The 17,989-nt window shown below is 37.8% G+C and overlaps 1 protein-coding gene across 1 annotated transcript in view; it reads right to left on the bottom strand.

The window, feature by feature from the left end:
• The window catches only part of LOC109481778, a 40,186-nt gene that overhangs the window by 4,191 nt on the left and 18,006 nt on the right, over positions 1–17,989 (bottom strand). The window contains 21 exon segments of the mRNA XM_019784369.1: positions 630–794; positions 1,512–1,729; positions 2,034–2,151; positions 4,119–4,269; positions 5,523–5,677; positions 5,969–6,184; positions 6,956–7,189; positions 7,906–7,928; positions 8,278–8,546; positions 9,765–9,784; positions 10,029–10,256; positions 10,616–10,843; positions 11,214–11,389; positions 11,782–11,872; positions 11,987–12,130; positions 12,252–12,313; positions 12,828–12,896; positions 14,649–14,773; positions 15,552–15,696; positions 16,085–16,363; positions 16,646–16,918. Coding sequence (XP_019639928.1) covers positions 630–794; positions 1,512–1,729; positions 2,034–2,151; positions 4,119–4,269; positions 5,523–5,677; positions 5,969–6,184; positions 6,956–7,189; positions 7,906–7,928; positions 8,278–8,546; positions 9,765–9,784; positions 10,029–10,256; positions 10,616–10,843; positions 11,214–11,389; positions 11,782–11,872; positions 11,987–12,130; positions 12,252–12,313; positions 12,828–12,896; positions 14,649–14,773; positions 15,552–15,696; positions 16,085–16,363; positions 16,646–16,918 — 3,389 coding nt within the window.

Here is a 17,989-nt window from a genome sequence, read left to right as displayed (position 1 = left end):
TACAATCCTTAACACTAGTTACTCCTATTGTCATCAAGTATTATTTTTCGGTGGGCGAGATTCGTGCGGGTTTTGCCATCGATTTGAAGACGAAGACGAATTAGAAAATCTATTAAACAAAGGATTTCTTCTTTGTTATTGTTTAAACTCATCACCAGTATTGTTTAAACTAATTAAGTATGTCAAAAAACAGAGGGAACTTATAATCTTCCCCGCCTGATTTACCTGTTTCTTTTTTTTATACCGAGTCGATTCTATCTACCAGCTATGCTACTCATCTTTGTTAAAATATACTTTTTAAAATGGTTCCATGATTAATTTATTACCATCACCTTTTATTACGTACTCTTTATGTCATATTTGAATTGAATTTCTTTACCGTGGGCTATAATATATAATACGTAATCTATGTCTATTTATCTACCATTTATCATTTGATTTATGTGTTCTTATGTATTATGATCTTTTCTTTTGTCGGTGCCCTGTAAGCCCATATAGACGGCGTGGCGTGCAGTCGCTGGACCCTTTTATAAATATTCATTCATTCATTCATTCATTCATTCATTCATTCAAATATTCATTCATTAATTGATATACTAGTAATAGTAGTACTGCACACCTGGTGTCACCCTCATTTGAGTAAGTCGTGGCGGGCCGATTCTGAATGCCTCGGTATAAATTGGAAACTGTTGGTCAAGGTACTTCATCTTCCACCCGTTATACCAGATCGAGGGGTATAACATAGGCAACAGGACTTGATTTATCCACATCCAGAAGTCCTCTGGCGTCGTAATCTGTGGCAGAGCAAGTGAATGTGGTAAGCGCAAGTTCTTGTATAGAGGCCATATCGTCTGCCGCATGCTTTAAAGACCTGTACGTCCATGTGTAGTTTTAAAAGTAAATCCAAAAGTCAGCCTGACCTTTGACCCCTCCCTAACGACAAATTACAACGGACTGGACCGGTTTTGTTATTATTATTATTATCTATTATTGTTATTAGTTAATTACCATTTTCTTCATTATCATTGTCAGTGTCATCACTTATTGTATCTTGCTTTAATTAATTGTATGTGACTCTATGTATTTTGTTTATCTGTGTAATACAGGGCCCCAATAAAACCAGTGTCATTACTGCGGGGGAAACCCTGTTTAAATATGACGGAAAATAAACAAGAAATGAAATAAAAATAAAGAGCTACAACTAATTGAACTTAATCTGTCGTATTACGTTAATGTTAATGAAACGTAGAAATAATATTCTAAAGTTTACATACGATAAAACAAACAAAAAAACTTCTGCTAGATTGACTTTCAAAGGGCAATCTGCCATCTTTCATTAGCTGAAATGGTAATCTGGCGACGAACATGACCTCGGATGGGGCTACATATGTAATAGATTATTAAGAATCGAACAGATAACGAGCAATTGTTAGCAAGGTAAGCAAAAGAAATCATTTAGAATAATAAGTCTTAGTTTACTCTGTCTGACGTTTCAGTGGTCTCTTACGTACCGAATCAAAGTGATCTGTGAGTCTGTTGGATAACGCCTGCGATGCATGGAAGGCGTATGGGTCTTTGTTCTGCTGGCTTATGAAGTACAGAACACCGACAAAAAGGACCATGATGGTGGCGTTTTTCAGAAGAGAGAAATATTTTTGCCGCTGCAAGTTCTTCCTTTTAATCGTCATCCGCACGGCTGAAGCTTTAGGTGGGTAAACCTTTTCTGTAGCTGAAAGGATATACATACAGCAATAAATGGCTTAGAGTAGATATTTGCTACAATTAGTAATGAGATCCACTGACCAATTTCTTCCATCCATAATCCACAAAAACATCACAGAATTTAAATGTTAAAAAAACACAATCTACACATTTATTCACCAACTTGGCACCTACTTAAAATAATAAAGTTTATTTATTGATAATAGTTATATACAACATCAAATATTGTATTCCAAAGTTTTATCACCTTAACCCAAAATGTTATGTTGTGGATTTAGGGTTGCTCTTAATACTCTATATGGAGGGTATACCTTTGCCATTCAAAAGATGGACATGTAGCTCTTCTTCCTTAATGTCGTACGTCCTCAGTTTGTTGGAAGGTGTCAGTAGTTTACAGATCAACGTAATTATCAGTGCCAGGATGAATATCTAAGAGAAAAATAGAGACAGTTCATCACTTGCTAGAAAGCAAATACTGAACCGTAAAAGCATAACTAAACGATGATTTAAAAAAAACGAAATAGTATTAAATGACTTAGTTCTTTGTACATTGGTCGTACCAAGTATCAAAGTGTCCTCATTCTTGTTTGGGAATTTTTCAGACAATAGATTAGACACCGTACAGTGTAAAAGTATATTAAACTCACGCCAGAGTGTGTGAGTGGGTGTGGCGTAAGAACAGAGGACTCGGCTCGGAACCAAGAGGTCCCGAGTTCGAATCCTGCCATACAACTAATATTGTATAGTGCCTTTCTATACCAGACTTTTCTCACTTGATTCAGGTGAACATGAACATGTCTCTTGTTCGTTCATGCATTTGTCCCCTCTGTTGGTAGCGGTAGAAATATAAAAAAAACTTAAGTGTGTCGTTACCGTGTCTTGTGATAAAAACATTGCGCCACTAAACAAGGACTCCTAAGCATTACCTGGCAAGTCTCTGCAACAACACTTGATAGACAAAACGAGAGGAAGAAGGCCTTCAGCCACGATTTGCTCTTCTCCTTGCCCCAGTCCAAACCATACATGATGACAAAGAACGACGAGACGATAGACACCAACACCACTATTAACCACGCCACGTACTTAGTCCAACGGGTCAAGCGTTTTTCAGCTTTTCATGGCAAGAAAAAGAAGAATACTATGAATTTCACCGCATAAAATTCGAAACTTATTCATACATTCAGGCAATATACATTGGGACTACAGCAACCGAACCTTTACGCAAAACCATGTCTTGGGGCATGAATAAATATCAGGTTTCATGCAGTTCTTTTTCTGATTAGTGAATGATTTGTTCCAAGAAAGACATGAAGGCATAACTAGATTTATAGTAGAATCTGTGTTTTTGTTTAATTTATTTCATCATAAAACGGCTGGGTAGCCTATTCAGCTAGTAGAAGCTGCTTTCCGGTAAAGCCCAGCATACATTTACATAGGACAATACAAAGTTTCACCAGGCAACCAACAAAAGGTGGACAAGAGCCAATTAGTCAAATAAAATCCGATGCGTCAAAACAAAAGCATGTCCATAAATCAAAGTTAAATGTCAAAACAATAATAATGCAGTATTGGCCAATGGATGTGGCAATTGTGTTGTCATTTGCATAACAAAACATGAAGAAAACTGGACATTTTTCTCCTGTAGAGTAGTTTAGCCCCTTTGTCACCATAAAAGGAGGCAAAAAACAACAATTTTCATCGAAATAAAGAACAGCATACATTGGTTAGTGAGTCTTATTCCCGGAGCTGTAACTGGAACTGGTATCTCCCTCCGGAACAACAGAAGCGGCAGCACGGTAACAGGTATTACTATTACAGTAGTTACCAAGCTGACATACAGTTCCTTCAAGTCAAAGAAATAAATGATCATTATTATTACATTTATCATACTGTAACTGCGGCCTTAAGTTTGAGATATTACTAATATGCACTAAACCGGATACTGAGTGGGTCAGTTATTTATAATCAAGTGTCAAACTTATGGTAACCGGCAGTAAGGTAGGCATGCTGACTGCTGTCATCTTCCGTGACCAGGAAACTACATATGTAACTAATTTTACAAAATTTTGCATATTAGACGTACAAAGGTAACGTAAGTACAAAACCAATATGAATATTGGATGCACTGGTAAGTTTGTAAGTGTGCTTGCCATCCCTCTCTTTCAGCCCACAAGGTTGGCTAGGGGAGTCGCAGTACAACAGACCTAAATTGCTACCACCATCTTTCGAAATGCCTACTATTAAGTAAGTAAGTAGATAGGTAACGTAAAAAAAATTGGAGCCACTAGTTCTGAGTACTTGCACTGACTGACTTTGCAAGTACTCATTAATGGCAATTTCAGTCAATAAGTAAGTAACTTACTGTAAATTTCGGCGTAAAATAAATTCCGTCTTACTTGTAAGGTAAATTGTATAAATCCAAGGTTATATACGATGTTTCTGGTGTAATTATCGCCGTCATCCATGAACCACATGGCGCTGGCCACCATCATACTGTTGGCAACGGCAAAGCAGCAAGACAGTCGTTCTGACTTGGAAAAGCCGGACCCTACGATATAGGTAAAATAAAAATTGAACCGTATTCCAACACGATTACAAAGGGATGAAATTTTCATTGACAATTAAACTACTATTTTGTATCATTTCCTAAGTTACTCGGAATTTGACCTCTGGCCCTCCAAAGACCACTGACCGACTGTTGTGCTTAATTTATGTTGATTTAATTTATGTTATATTATCTTTTCTGTATCCTTGTTTGCATTATATTCTTGTTTATTTATTATGGGCTCTCTTGGAAATCAGCCCCGCGGGGCTGAAGAGACTACCCATACGTTGTTAAGATAAATAAATAAATTGACCATTGTCGCCTCCATCGCGATAATTAATGAAACATCCCTAAACGTAAATGGTTACGGACACGTGACCTTATTTAGACGAGACGTAACGAATCCTTGACGTCAGCAAACGTTGGTCATACGTGGGGTGGCCATATATATATCAGGGCCATCCCTAAATAGAGACGGTGGACGATATAAACTCCCTGCCAACGTTTGATCAATTGCTAACGTTACCTTCAGGCGAAAGAATAGGAGATGTCCACAAGTGTTGGTCGTAGAACATCGCGTCGGCGTTCTCGCGAAACAACGTGCTGAACGATCGCTGCTGTTCTCGAGTCGCAGCGTGCAGAACTTTTTGGACACGGCAGTCACCTATCACGTCAGACAACCAGTCATAACAAATGAACTGGTATCTGAAAAGTACATTTAAATTTCAAAATTTAATTTTAAATATATATTTTAATATATATAATTCTTTTCTAATTTTCTTTTGTTTTTATAAAAAATAAAAACAAAAGAAAATTAGAAAAAATTTAAAATTTGAAAATTTAGAAATTAAAAAAAATTAATTTTGAATTATCTTATATGTGAACATTAACCTTTAAGCACTATATTCATTTCTTACATTGTACTAGAGTTAATTACATTAAATTTGTTTTTTAACAAAGCATGTTACATTTGATTTGTGTTTGATATGGTTTGCGATTTTACTAGTTAAAAAGTAGCTGTACTTTTAGTTAAAGATCAGTACAATTCAGTTACTTCTGCGATTAATGTAATAAAAAAAAACTGTCTCCAACAGGATGTTTGTACGTTGATCAATATCAGTGTATGTCATATTGAATAATATCAGTTTCTCAAATAGTTTTAAACTAACTGATAATTTCAACTGATACATCTGCTGTCAAGTCGAACAACTTATAATGCACAATTTTAAAGGCAACATAATGATCTTACACTGTGTCCGTTTGCATATCCTTAACGATAATGTCTCTCAAGTACCAAGAGGCAGCGTAACCACCACCAGTGTTGTCGTGCCAGATATGTAGTACTTCCAAATGGCCAAGTGTTTTTTTCGTCGGCATAATGAAGTCATACGACCCACCACGAAGTAATAGCTGCAAAACGAAATACTGTATACAACTGTTCAACCAGAGAAAACTGGTTCCTTGTCCTGCGGAGCCTATATATGTGGGTTGCACACACGGTAACATCTTTATAGCACCATGAATATATAGATTTGGGGGGTATTTCTCGTGCAACACGTCATACCGCAGCGACACGCAATACATGCGGAATAACAACGCTACAGCAGGGCAAAAAAAGGTGAACGGTCTGTGACCTGATTGAGACATCAATTTATTTGAAAATAGTGGGTGTAAAAAAATGGCAGTGTCATATATACTTACTTCTCCTCTGGGATTTAACGTTTTGACTGCGGTCTTGCACCTCGATCCAAACACTTGGAACCCAATCCGTGCCGAGGTGCCGGCACCAAACATAGAGCCAGTATTTACGGTGATCTGATACAGGCACGGGGCCGGCATCCTGTCTGGCGGAAGGATGGACAGTTGTGCCAACTGGCCCTTCCTGTTGGGAGCGGTTGAATTATGTCTCATCTTCTCCTGGTGTAGAAGCAAAGAAGTAAAAATGCAATTAAAGAAGATAGACATATTCATTCATTCATTCATTCATTCATATATGAAAACATAAATTCCACCGTCGCCGTAAGCCCACACTGACTTAGCATTAGTCTCCAAATGGACCCTCTCTGGCCGGCCTACTCCTCTGACCAAGCATATCCCTTTTTGAGGCCGATTTCCACTATGTATGTATTCAGCCTGCAAAAGAATCTGATAAAGACTTCTGAATCGGTCCTCGCTCGCATCAATTTCCGTCCGTTTTCTCCCAAGGATAGTTTACAACCACACCGTTTCTTTACCGTACAGGAATGATAAAACAGGTCAAAAGGTGACGATGATGATGATGGATGCACCACCAAATCTTCCAAGGAGATGTAAACGAACAATAAGGCACTATACCGTTCTAATCATTTGTTTAGCTTTCGTGACCACTTAAATTTCACCGTGACGATGAAGTCTCATTCCAACTTTTTATTCTTTATTTTTTGTTAAAACAGTGGTCAACATAGCAGCAGTACATAAAAAATTATGGACCGGTGAATTGTGCTGAACTTACATATACATGTACATAAAAATACAACGTAGGTACGAACAGAACATACAGATTCACGACAATTACAATATGTACAACACATAAAAACATAAAAAAATATTGCAGTCTTGCGTCCTATAGGATGTCCTCAATATAATTAAATCAGTATAGTCCTATGATGCTTACTAGATTTGACACAATATGATAAATATGATACTCACTCGCAGACGCTGAAAGTCCATATTGAGGAAGATCATCAACAAGAGGTAGAGAGCCCACTCGCCGATAACCACGTAAAACACAATGTTGTTGTCATTCAGGCTCTCGGGATTTCCAAAGACGTTGTCGAAGTCAATAGAATTTGGAGGAAAGTGTACGCTGGCACCGACGACTGCCTTGAGCCCGGGAAAGCTGCAATTGCATCTAATGGCACTGTTGGATAGATCCAAGAGAACCTAATAGCAAAGTGAGCATAAACTTGGTTAAGTTGACAGCTTTAAAAAAACTGCCAGTAAAAGACTCTGAACCAGCATATTTTTTTTATCTGACTTTGGCATTAAAGTATTTATATCTTATATATTACATATATTTACAATTAACATATTAGTGCTTACAGTTGCCAGCGTTTGTTTTGAAACGAAAATCAAAAGAACAGAAACTCGAGGCATCATAATGCGAGATGTATATATAGTCTAAGATGTACCATGACTTGCAATTGGTGGAGACAAATGTAAGGAAATATTATATATTTTATTTCTTTTAATGTAAATTTAGATGAAGTTTAGACAAGGATGGAAACTTCCTGGTCAATGTGACTGTATGCACAGGAGGACTATGGTGTTAGGACTTAGTTAAGATAAGATCTACATTTACTTTTTTTACTTGATTTGCTGTATGTACTTTATTTGCTTGTTGTACTATTCTGAAGAATTCCACCATATTGTACTTATAATAAGCTACCTTTTATTGTCTTATTTATGTTACTTAAGTAATGATTTGTTACATATTTGCAGGGCTAGGGAAATTGAAAATCGCCGGATAGCTTCAAGTAAACCAATGCGTAAACGAATACATGAAAATTGAATAAAAATAAGGTAATATGAAGTTTTCTAACCCCGCAGTTGGTGTCTCCCCATTTCTCTGACGAAAATTCCCAGCTTAAGCAACTCACTGTTGATACCAGCAGTTCGTAATCTTCGGATAAAGGGGTAGGTCGACGTCCTAATAAACAGTTCGGTTGCATAAGAATGTAAGCAACGTTACATCACAAACTACTTTTCAGACTCAATACTACCGATGAGAAGGTTATTTACTTATAGTTATGTTTCTAATATCATCATAACGATAATAACGAAAGCTGCATCACCGATATACAATTTGAAACAAAGGACTGGCGATCATTGCTACAGTTGTACATGGTATAATCTGAACACAATTCCATCATCCTGACATGGAAATCACTGCACAGGTGTTGTAAAATTGACATGAAATGTTCTTTTTTGCTTAATCATCTGTAAATGAATCATAACTCATGTTAAGATACCTGCTGCCTGTATCCCAACGTACAGTTTTCCCCTGCGTGAATCGAGAGCGGGTATCCATGTCCGCAGGCTCCTTGTTCCTCTGTGCCAGGCTAGAACAACATCTTCCTCCATGGCTATGTGCATGTCGTCATACAGCTCCTCTGTCGGTGGTGAGTCGTAACGGAGGAAGACCCTGTAGGCTGCAGCGTGATCCCACCACGACAGCCGGATAACAACCACAACAGTAGAAGCTGGGACATCGAACGCATGGTACGCCATCGTCAGGTTTCTCTTCATTGTTACCATCTGTTACAGAAAATGAAAATATAGTGCATAGAATGGTATACTGTTTACCTTCACATATGGTCTGTTCTATCATTTTTACTCCAGCACTATCTGGTGACAGAAGTCTAAATCCCTTCTGCTATGAAATTGCAACATGATGTAACCCAACACTAGTTACCATGGTGTAGTGACAGGCGTCTGGCTCAGGCCGTTGTTTTTCTATGTTTTTGAGAAGAAGAAGATGAAGAAGAAACAGAGCAAGAACAATATGTTACCTTCTGCGGAGGTAAACATAATTAGTTTGGCTTTTGAATTAACCCACCTTTAAAGAGGAATTTGGAGGACCCAGGGTCCTCCACCAATAAAGAAACTATCCCCTGTGAGGATCTAGTAGCTAAATTGACCCCGCACATCCTCCCAACATCATAAATGGATTATAAGCCACGGGGTGTCTGAACCCGACTGCCAGTGGAAACAATGGGAGCAGACGACAGACAGTGATTTGCATATTAACCGACGTTTGAAGTTTTGAAAAATGTTGTATTTTATCTTCACTAGTTTTTCAACAAAACATTGCCATACAAGGAATGACACAGACAGTTGTAGCAAACCTAAACACAATCCATGTAACATTTACTTGGCAGTCGTTATACATGATAAGGGCCTACAGTTTCCAATTTGAACAATTCCAGCAGAGATGAGCCTCTGTCAAGCTTCCGTGTTTGTTTCAAAACTTATATCTGTAATCACAAATTGCACGTCTTATCCACAGCCAAACTAGATTTCTATTGAATCAGATATGATAGTCGTATGTTAACAAATATACAATGTAGAAACATGTAGAAACACATTTGGCGGCTTCTTGCATTATATATTAGAATCCAAGTCTGAAATGCTGAATAGATCCAGTTTACCAGGATTGGCATAGTACATGCCTGTGTAGTTATTAGTCTATATTCTTGTTGTTTAGTAAAATATTATATGTACTTTTCATGTACATATCCATGTCTCCACATAATGTTGAAGAGGTGTACTTGGTATACTATCTCAGCCTAGCTCTCCCCATGTGTTCACCACGGCTGCCAGTTGCAGAATGAGCTGTGAGAGTTTACAGTACCCGAATTTATTGGGTGGTTTTATAGTCCAACCTTCCTCTTTAAGTCCCGGAGAAGGAGGCATTTGTAAGAGAACTGAAAAGAATACTACGAGACCCCCCATCCACCCACCCCACCCCTGCAACGTCTTCTTTTTTTCTCTCTGAGAACCACGAAAGACTCAAAACACATTGTTAAGCATTGTGAATGTGCAATGATGGTACTGTAAGCCCATGTGTACTGCATTGTAATTTTGCAAATGTAACATGCTTTTAAAATCTATCTGTAAAATTTCAACGCAATTCAGTTGTTTTTGAAGGGATTCAGCACGTGTGCAAAGTTGATCATAAAAACAGATTTGATTTGATGTCGCTTACTCGTGCGGCATCGACACCACTTACTCCGAACTGCGTCTCGTTAAGTCCTTCTCCCTGCAGACCTCTACGTCTACGCCTCGGTCCCTCAGTTCGTTCAAATGCCATTGGAATCGAGAAATCCAGCTGCATACTGCAGTTTTTAATGTGTTGACCTCCCAACGAAAATATGATTATAGGTGTGGTGACATTTTGCCCAGATGTGGATATGTTCCAGGAAAACAGGTTCCTCTCCATTATTACCATCTATTACAGAATATGAGAATATGATTAGTATGGCTTGAATAATCAAACATTTTACAAATGTCTTTGTATGCTTGATTTTTCATAACATGATAGTTTGAACTTTGCAAAGATCTTTTAGTCGGTCCATTTCAGAAGATAGGTTGTATAAAATGTTTTTTGTCAAACACAGAGTTACCAGATTAGAAAAAAACAACTTTTTCTTCAAATAACGATTTTAAACTCGATGTATTTCAGTGTTTTGATCAAAGAAGTTCTGTTGATCTAATTTACATTAAATGCAAACAGAACTATTTTTATCAAACCGACGTGCATAAATTATGTAGGGAATTAAATGTAGAGAACAGTAATAAGTAACTCACCGTAGCATCTGCACTGCCATTAAACCAACAGTTTATAATAGAGGCTGAGATGTTTACTTCATTCCTACTGAGTATCACGCCATTACCGGTGGTTGATCTTGCTAACACTGCCATGACATTTTCGTCTTGAAATGTCGTATAGTACTCCTTCGCAATTGGCAATATAGCCAGTAAAGCGTTTGCGGATCTCTCGATGGCTTCCGTCAAAGACAAGCCAGCTTGACGAAGCTGAAATATAAAATGCAATATTTAGGTACATTCATCATCAAAATACATATATTACTTCATTTTGTATTGTCCATATATTGTATCAAAGAAAAAAAAAGTTGGTATTATGAATCTTAAAGATCAGTTTTTTTTTAAAGAAAGGGGTTATTGTACAAACTAATTATAGTACTGAGACTTTCCTATGTCAATCTCCAATGCCTGGTTGCCCCACCCCTACTCTGTAATTTTGCCTGGCATTTTCTCCACCCAACTCACAGCCCACACCCTAGCCACGGCTTCTAAAAAGTCTCAGTGTTATCTCATGAAGGTAGAAAAAATACCAATGTGCAATCAACGGTGAAATAGATAAATTATGAGGCTTACAACCGACCTTAAGATGAAAATTTAGCTGCTTGTCTCTAATGGCCTTCAGCTGTTGTTTAGGGGAAACATCTACCGAGGTGATATCGATGACGTCCATTTTGAAAAGACCCGCAGAGGCGTCAAGAATCGTAAAATGTCCTACAGGCAGCATCTGGACCAGACTGGAAACTGTGTGTACTGCGACTTAAGTAGTCAAAGAACATAAATATCATCATCATCATCATCAAATCGGGCGGCTAGCCCGGACCGAGTCTACTCTCTCTTTCCAGTCATCATATCATAATGGTTAATAAATAGAAAAGATTCTAAAGTTAAAAATTTCCAAAGATGAAATAGATTGCTCCTTAAAAGCAATAATGATAATAATAATAATTATTATTATTGAAGTGACCAAACATCACGTCAAAAGCAAATTGGTAGTAATTAAAAATTGGCATACATAAAACAACAACATACATAAAACTAATAAACGGTAAAATACATTATTAGTTAACGTTAATATAGAAAAAAACAACATTATGTAACATTCACGAATGTCAACGAAAGTACATTGAACTGTATTTTTAACTTCTTACTCTTATTTACTGTCTCCATCGTTGATATTTTTGTATTCTGTGAAGCCCTTATGAGTTCCGAAGACTTCCTAAACAGTTCTATAGCTGCTTCCTGTTGGGAATAACATACAGATTATAAGCGTGGTGCTTAAAAAAACATTGTTTTACGTAGATAAAAAAAACGTGCAAATGAAATGCAAGTAATGGGTACAGAATTTCGCCCTACCAGTTCAATAGGAAAGTCAGTTGAAGACACTGGGAATGTTCCCGTTTGGAACAGATTATAGATTTCTCTTATGATGTTGATGACATTTTCCGAAGACGTTTCTTCTTGCAAGGATTTATCCACTTGATCTTCCAGATGTCTTATCTACACAAGACAAACAGAGGAACTTGAATGTGATGTTATGAGCGTCACTACAAAGCGTGAATTAAAAACATGCAGACAAGATAACGTAAATTCAGTATTTTGAAACAAAACGTCATTTTACCCTTTGAACGATACTTAGCGTTGGTTTTATAGTATGATCCGCCCCTCTGTCATACCCGATACCTGAAAAATGAAAAAAAGAATGACACCATGAGTAACATCTTTTAGCAACTCAAAAAAATCATAATATATCATCTACTATCATTATATGCATCAAGAAAAAATGGAAGAACCCGTGCCATAATGTGAAGTCCAGACATTGGTAACCCTAGAATGTGACTCTGACAAATATCCTGACTTATTCAATGAATAAAGTATGACTAGATATGGCATTAAATATCAAACAAATGTGTATGCCTTTGCTGTAAACGTACCGGGTAATGTCATATGTGTTGTCGATACAGCATTTTGGAGATGGTAATCTGTAAAATGTCAAAAAGTGTATAGATTGTAGCAATTGGTAAGTTATTCATAATGAATATTAGACTACTACAATGGCATTCGGTGTTAAGAATTTACTATTTGATACTTTTTTCACGTCTATATTGGACTTTCCATACTAGAGATGAAAATCAATGGTTTGCTGGCTTGGTTCAAATGGATAACACAGAAGTGCGTTTCAGATTCCTACACTAACCTGTTTTAGCAGCCATCGATGTTGTTTCGAGTTCCTGTAGTACAAATCGTTTCAATTCTGGTGTAGAATCTGCAAAGTAATTCAAGATTGATAAGGGACACCTTAATAACATGACTTGCACTTATCCGGGGCCACGGGGGTTAACGGTTTCGGAGGCTCACGCAAACTTTCATATCAGATAACGTCTCAACAGTTAGAGCTTACCCTTTGTCGTGCTGGCATTCCTGGCACAATATTTTTCAATAATTTTATGTCTTAATTAGATCATAGACACCCATTTTTTTGCCCTGCGGTGGCATGGTTACTTCCTCGTTCATTGCGTTTCGCTGCGGTGTGATGCGTTGCGCGAGAAACACCCCCAATCGTACCTACACAGGGTGCTACAGTATATAGATGGTACTGTATGTGCAGAACAACAATAATATTGTACTCCGCAGGACAAGGGTATTAAAAGACAGTTATAATTGTTACCTGTGCTAGGGTTGGTGTACATTTTGGAGACTTGATTAAACCAGAACGCATCTGTGGTCATAAACACATGGCTCTCTGTTGTTGTTGTAGCTGATGTTGTGCTTTTCCTTTTCGACATTGTCATTGACGGTATAAAGTCATTGACGGTATCTGTGTTCGGATGCACATGGTTTAAATGTTACTTATGATTTCCTATCTAGAATAGCGATTAAACCTGTTAAAACATTTACACCACAATGGTGTAAATTTACACGGTTTGAAATGCTGTATTGATGATTAAATTGATGAGCCATAGAAAAATTAATTGTATGCATATATAGATTTCTAATGCAATAAATGAGTTTTGTGATTCATACCGATGTTTTTAGCAATGTTTGATTGAAAACGGATACATCTTGCCGCTTTTTATTTTAAATTGCAACACAACAACAACAATTGGTAAAACAAAACAACTCTGCTATTAATAAAGCTCCAAGCACAGAGAACAGACAGCACTTAAGCTTCTGTTGTGAAACAACAGGAGCTACCTAACTAATTTAAATGTCCTTGTCTTGTCTTGACTTGTCTAACTTTTGTTTCTTTTGGGGACTTTCAAACAATTTCCCTTGACCTATTTGTAATCAATGAATAGTTCGTACTTATAAACCTGCTTGTCTGACAACACTCCGGTGTCACTGATGAAAGGTAGTGAGTGCTCCCTGAAACCCCTGACTGTATCTAAAATCACATCCAGTTGCTTGAATAATTGTTTTGGGCGCAACTCTACTAACTTTAAAGGTATCAACAGGTACATCAGATACTGTGTATCGCCGTTGTTGCAATCTTCATATAAACCGAGATTGAGTCAAGCAATGAATGACTATACAGCGTGCAAAATGCCTGGTTGTCCAGTTGCCCCGGGCAACCAAATTCTACTTGGGGCAACCCATTTTTGAACCTAGGTAGCCCAGTGTGCTACCTGAATTTTAAGAACCCCCCCCCCCCATCATGCCTACGTGGCTTGCACCACCGTATCCGGTAGATGCTTTTCAATTTTAGGTATTAATGGCTATTACTAGTATGAGTTAACTATAGGCTGTTGAAATATTGTCAAAGGCTTATGTATGTAACGTTACTTACGCCAAAAAGCAGTTACTCAAGCAACTGGATATGATTTTGAAAACGTCAGACGTTTCAGCTAGTATCCACTAGCTTTCGTCAGTGACTTATTACCTGGATGTCTAACCTTCATCGACGTAACGTTACTTAATTTGAGGAAAGTAGTAACTTATAGGTGGGGCAACCTAAAATTCTGATGGGCAACCTAATTTTTGCCGTAGGTTCAAAAAAGGATTTTGTACACTGCTATACCTGTACTGCCAAAGGTCGCGATGCTGACGCTTCGCCCGTACACACTGACTGCTGCAATCCGGATGATGTACATTGCCGTTGGGACGAGATTCGTTACGTTGAAAGCAGTTAAAGAAGGGGGTATGCTGTATGTAAAGTCGAAACCAGACGTTATGATATATCATACTCAAAAATTAACATCAATTGGCAAATTTATGAGATTGTTAAACTAATAGAACTCATGAAAATTGGGTTCTTATTACCATAATGTAGTTCACTTTATGTTCAAGGTAGCAAAAGTTCACGGTTTGAGAAAAATGGACATGTTCACGGAACTATATGTTCGCGGTGGCAACAGGTGCAGGAAAAAGAAAGTCCAGGAATTATTTGTTAACCGCAATGATAAGTTCACTGTATAGAAGTGACAATGAAAACAGCGAACATAACAGTACAGTGAAAAAAAAAGAAGAAAATACAGTAGTTTGTCGTAAAGGTTGTTGTTTATTGGTAGTATTATGTTGTGTGTTACTCTACTTCGTTACTTCGTTTTCTTTCTCTAAAATGCGTGTCATTCAATACAACTATACATTTCAACACTCCATTAATCCGGAACTGGCCTCTCTCCTAGTCCAAAGACAAAGTATATATTTTTTGCCTATATTAGTAGGTATTATGACAGCAAGTATTGAAAAATATGCTTTGCATTGACATTTGTATATGTGTGCTTTGTAATGTGGGATTATTTAAGGGGTATATTGTGCAAATAAAGGACACTTGGGATGATTTTGCAATACTTCAATAGTATCAAGCTAACTGTGACATTATGGTGTCATAATCAATATGGAATGGGGGCTTCTGATTGGTCAACGCCACCTGGCTATATGATAATTTCCATTAAATGACACAGTGTCCCCATTTACTCACCTAAAGTGCGTAGTTTCGACCTGGCCTGCAGCTTCTACTACCTCAAGGTCATAGGAGACAACAGCTGCTACAGGTGGTGTCCATTTTACATGCATCCAGGTGGAGGAAACCTTGTGAACGTTGAAATTTAATGGTGGATCCGTGCCTTCAGAATACAAAGAAAAACCATTAGAAAACGATAATAAGTATTAGGATTTCTGTTTGAACCACAAATGCAGTGTATTAATTTGCAACCTGAAATGTTTTCTTGATATACTATTATACAACATGCTTATCTTTATCTTGTTTTAATTATGGATGATATCTGTTTATTGTTTCTCTTACACAATCAAACGCACATCGGTAAGGCAGCGTAGGGCACAGATGTGCTTTTCCTGAATTACGTCACATAATTTTCTCACAGCTGTATACAATTAAATTTGATACTGACTGTAAATACAATATAATATAAAATAATACAATGCAACACAACAATATAATGGAAACCGGGGCCACTGGAGTCTGATATAGTTCTATGTTGTTTGTTTGTGTACCTGTTGTTGCCGTTAACGTTATTGTTGTGCTCCGCCCAAAACGACTGACCGCCGTCAAGCTGAATGTGTACTGTGTGGCAGGGACCAGGTCTTGGACCAGATAGTTATCGCTGTTACCAGGTAGGATGACGGAAGTTGTGGATCTTCGTTTTCTGTGTCGTTCTGTGCTGCCGTACGTGAGTTCGTATCCCGTGAGCCTGGCAACAGGCGGGGTCCAGAACAAGGCCAAACTGTTGTGATGTATGCCGTCCGCAAATAGACGCACCGGAGGGTCGGTCTCTGTGGGTAGGATGTCAAAACTTATTTTAAAAAAAATCACAATTGGTAACAATGGTTATAAAGGGTGTGACTTTGCCATTTTAGCTATCAAAAGACAGATGTAGACTAGTCTATAGTAGAACCGAAGATGACATAGAAAGGAACTGAACTCGACCTGCAAACCAACACAAGAATGCAGCAAACTGACCGCAAGATCTTAAGACTCCGCCGCAGGCTTCTGACCTCATTAACGGAGTAAAAAAAATCACACATATTATTTCATAGGACTGTTTTTTTTTTCACCTGTTATTATTGTTAATTCTGTCTGTGGTCCTTCAAGGAACTCGCTGATACAGCTTACGGCTAACACGTACTCCGTGGCAGGAACTAGAGAAGTGAAGGTAGCCGACGTAGCTGTCTGGGGAAGGTGCCGTGAAGAAATCATGGACATAGTTTCCTTGTCTGTCAACCACGCCCTGTAGCCAAGCACCAGGGTTCGACCAGGATGTGACCAATGAACAGTGACCGACTCATGGCTATCCGAACTAAAGGAGACATTGGTGGGAGGCTGGAGCCCTTCATTTGTAACAAGGAATAAGGAACAAAAATGTGTATATATATATATTGGTTCTTAATTCAATTTTTAATTGGTTCTTAATTTAATTTTTTTCAGATGCACACTACGTCCAAGCTACAACACCACACCCGAAGACATGTATATACTCTTGCTTCAGTTTTCTCGGTTAGAATTACAGTAACATTGTATAGAAAATGACAGTAATGATAGTTAGCATTTAAAGCATAATCAATTAAACTATTTTCTAAGACATGAGTTTATTCTTTACTCACCAGTTATACACTCAATGCTGACATTCGCGCTATCATTCCAAAGTCCAAATGCAAGAACGGAAATGGAGTACTGGACTCCACTGAACAGGCCAGATATGGTTGTATTAGTGTCGCCAGGACTCCTGGTGGAGGTCTTCGGCGAGGGCTGAAAGAATCCTGAAGAAAATACTTTCTCAGCGAACCAATAAAATACAAAACGTCATGCTTATGATGATTACTTGCATTGTCAACAATTATACCTGATGGTAAACCTAAGCATTCTGATTCAAAGCGTAAAATGAATGTCATGTGAGCATACAATCGACAGGAAACAAAAAATATGCACTTCTTTATTCCAACATTCATTACAGGTCATGGCGATGGCACACGTAAGTTTTTTCAACTTATTTTATGCCGCGACCAACGCAGACAAATGCACACAACAGACATACTTATTTATTATTTCTACTTGAATTAAGTGAAAAAATGTAGCGTTAAGTGAAAAAATGTAAATTGTAAAGAGCCTTTTTTCCAATGGCACAAGATCGGTGGCAAACTCGAAATCTCTGTTTCTGAGCCGAGCTCTATTCAGTTACGCCGCACGACCTCACATACGCAGTTGTATGGAATGTAATTTGATGGACACTAACCTTGTGTAGGTGTGTATATGATACTGTATCCAATTATATCAGAGGCTGGCTTGATCCAGGTGATGGATATTGATGTAGTCGTTATGGTCGAGCAGGAGAGATGCGAAACCGGGTCAAAACCTGAAAAAAGAGCATTTTACTAATTGGTTATTTACTGGTTTTGCGATGT

The sequence above is a fragment of the Branchiostoma belcheri genome, unplaced genomic scaffold, assembly GCF_001625305.1.
Source record: "Branchiostoma belcheri isolate BF01 breed outbred unplaced genomic scaffold, Haploidv18h27 scaffold58, whole genome shotgun sequence".
NCBI classification, from domain to species: Eukaryota; Metazoa; Chordata; class Leptocardii; order Amphioxiformes; family Branchiostomatidae; genus Branchiostoma; species Branchiostoma belcheri.
This window is presented reverse-complemented; position numbering and strand designations above follow the sequence as displayed.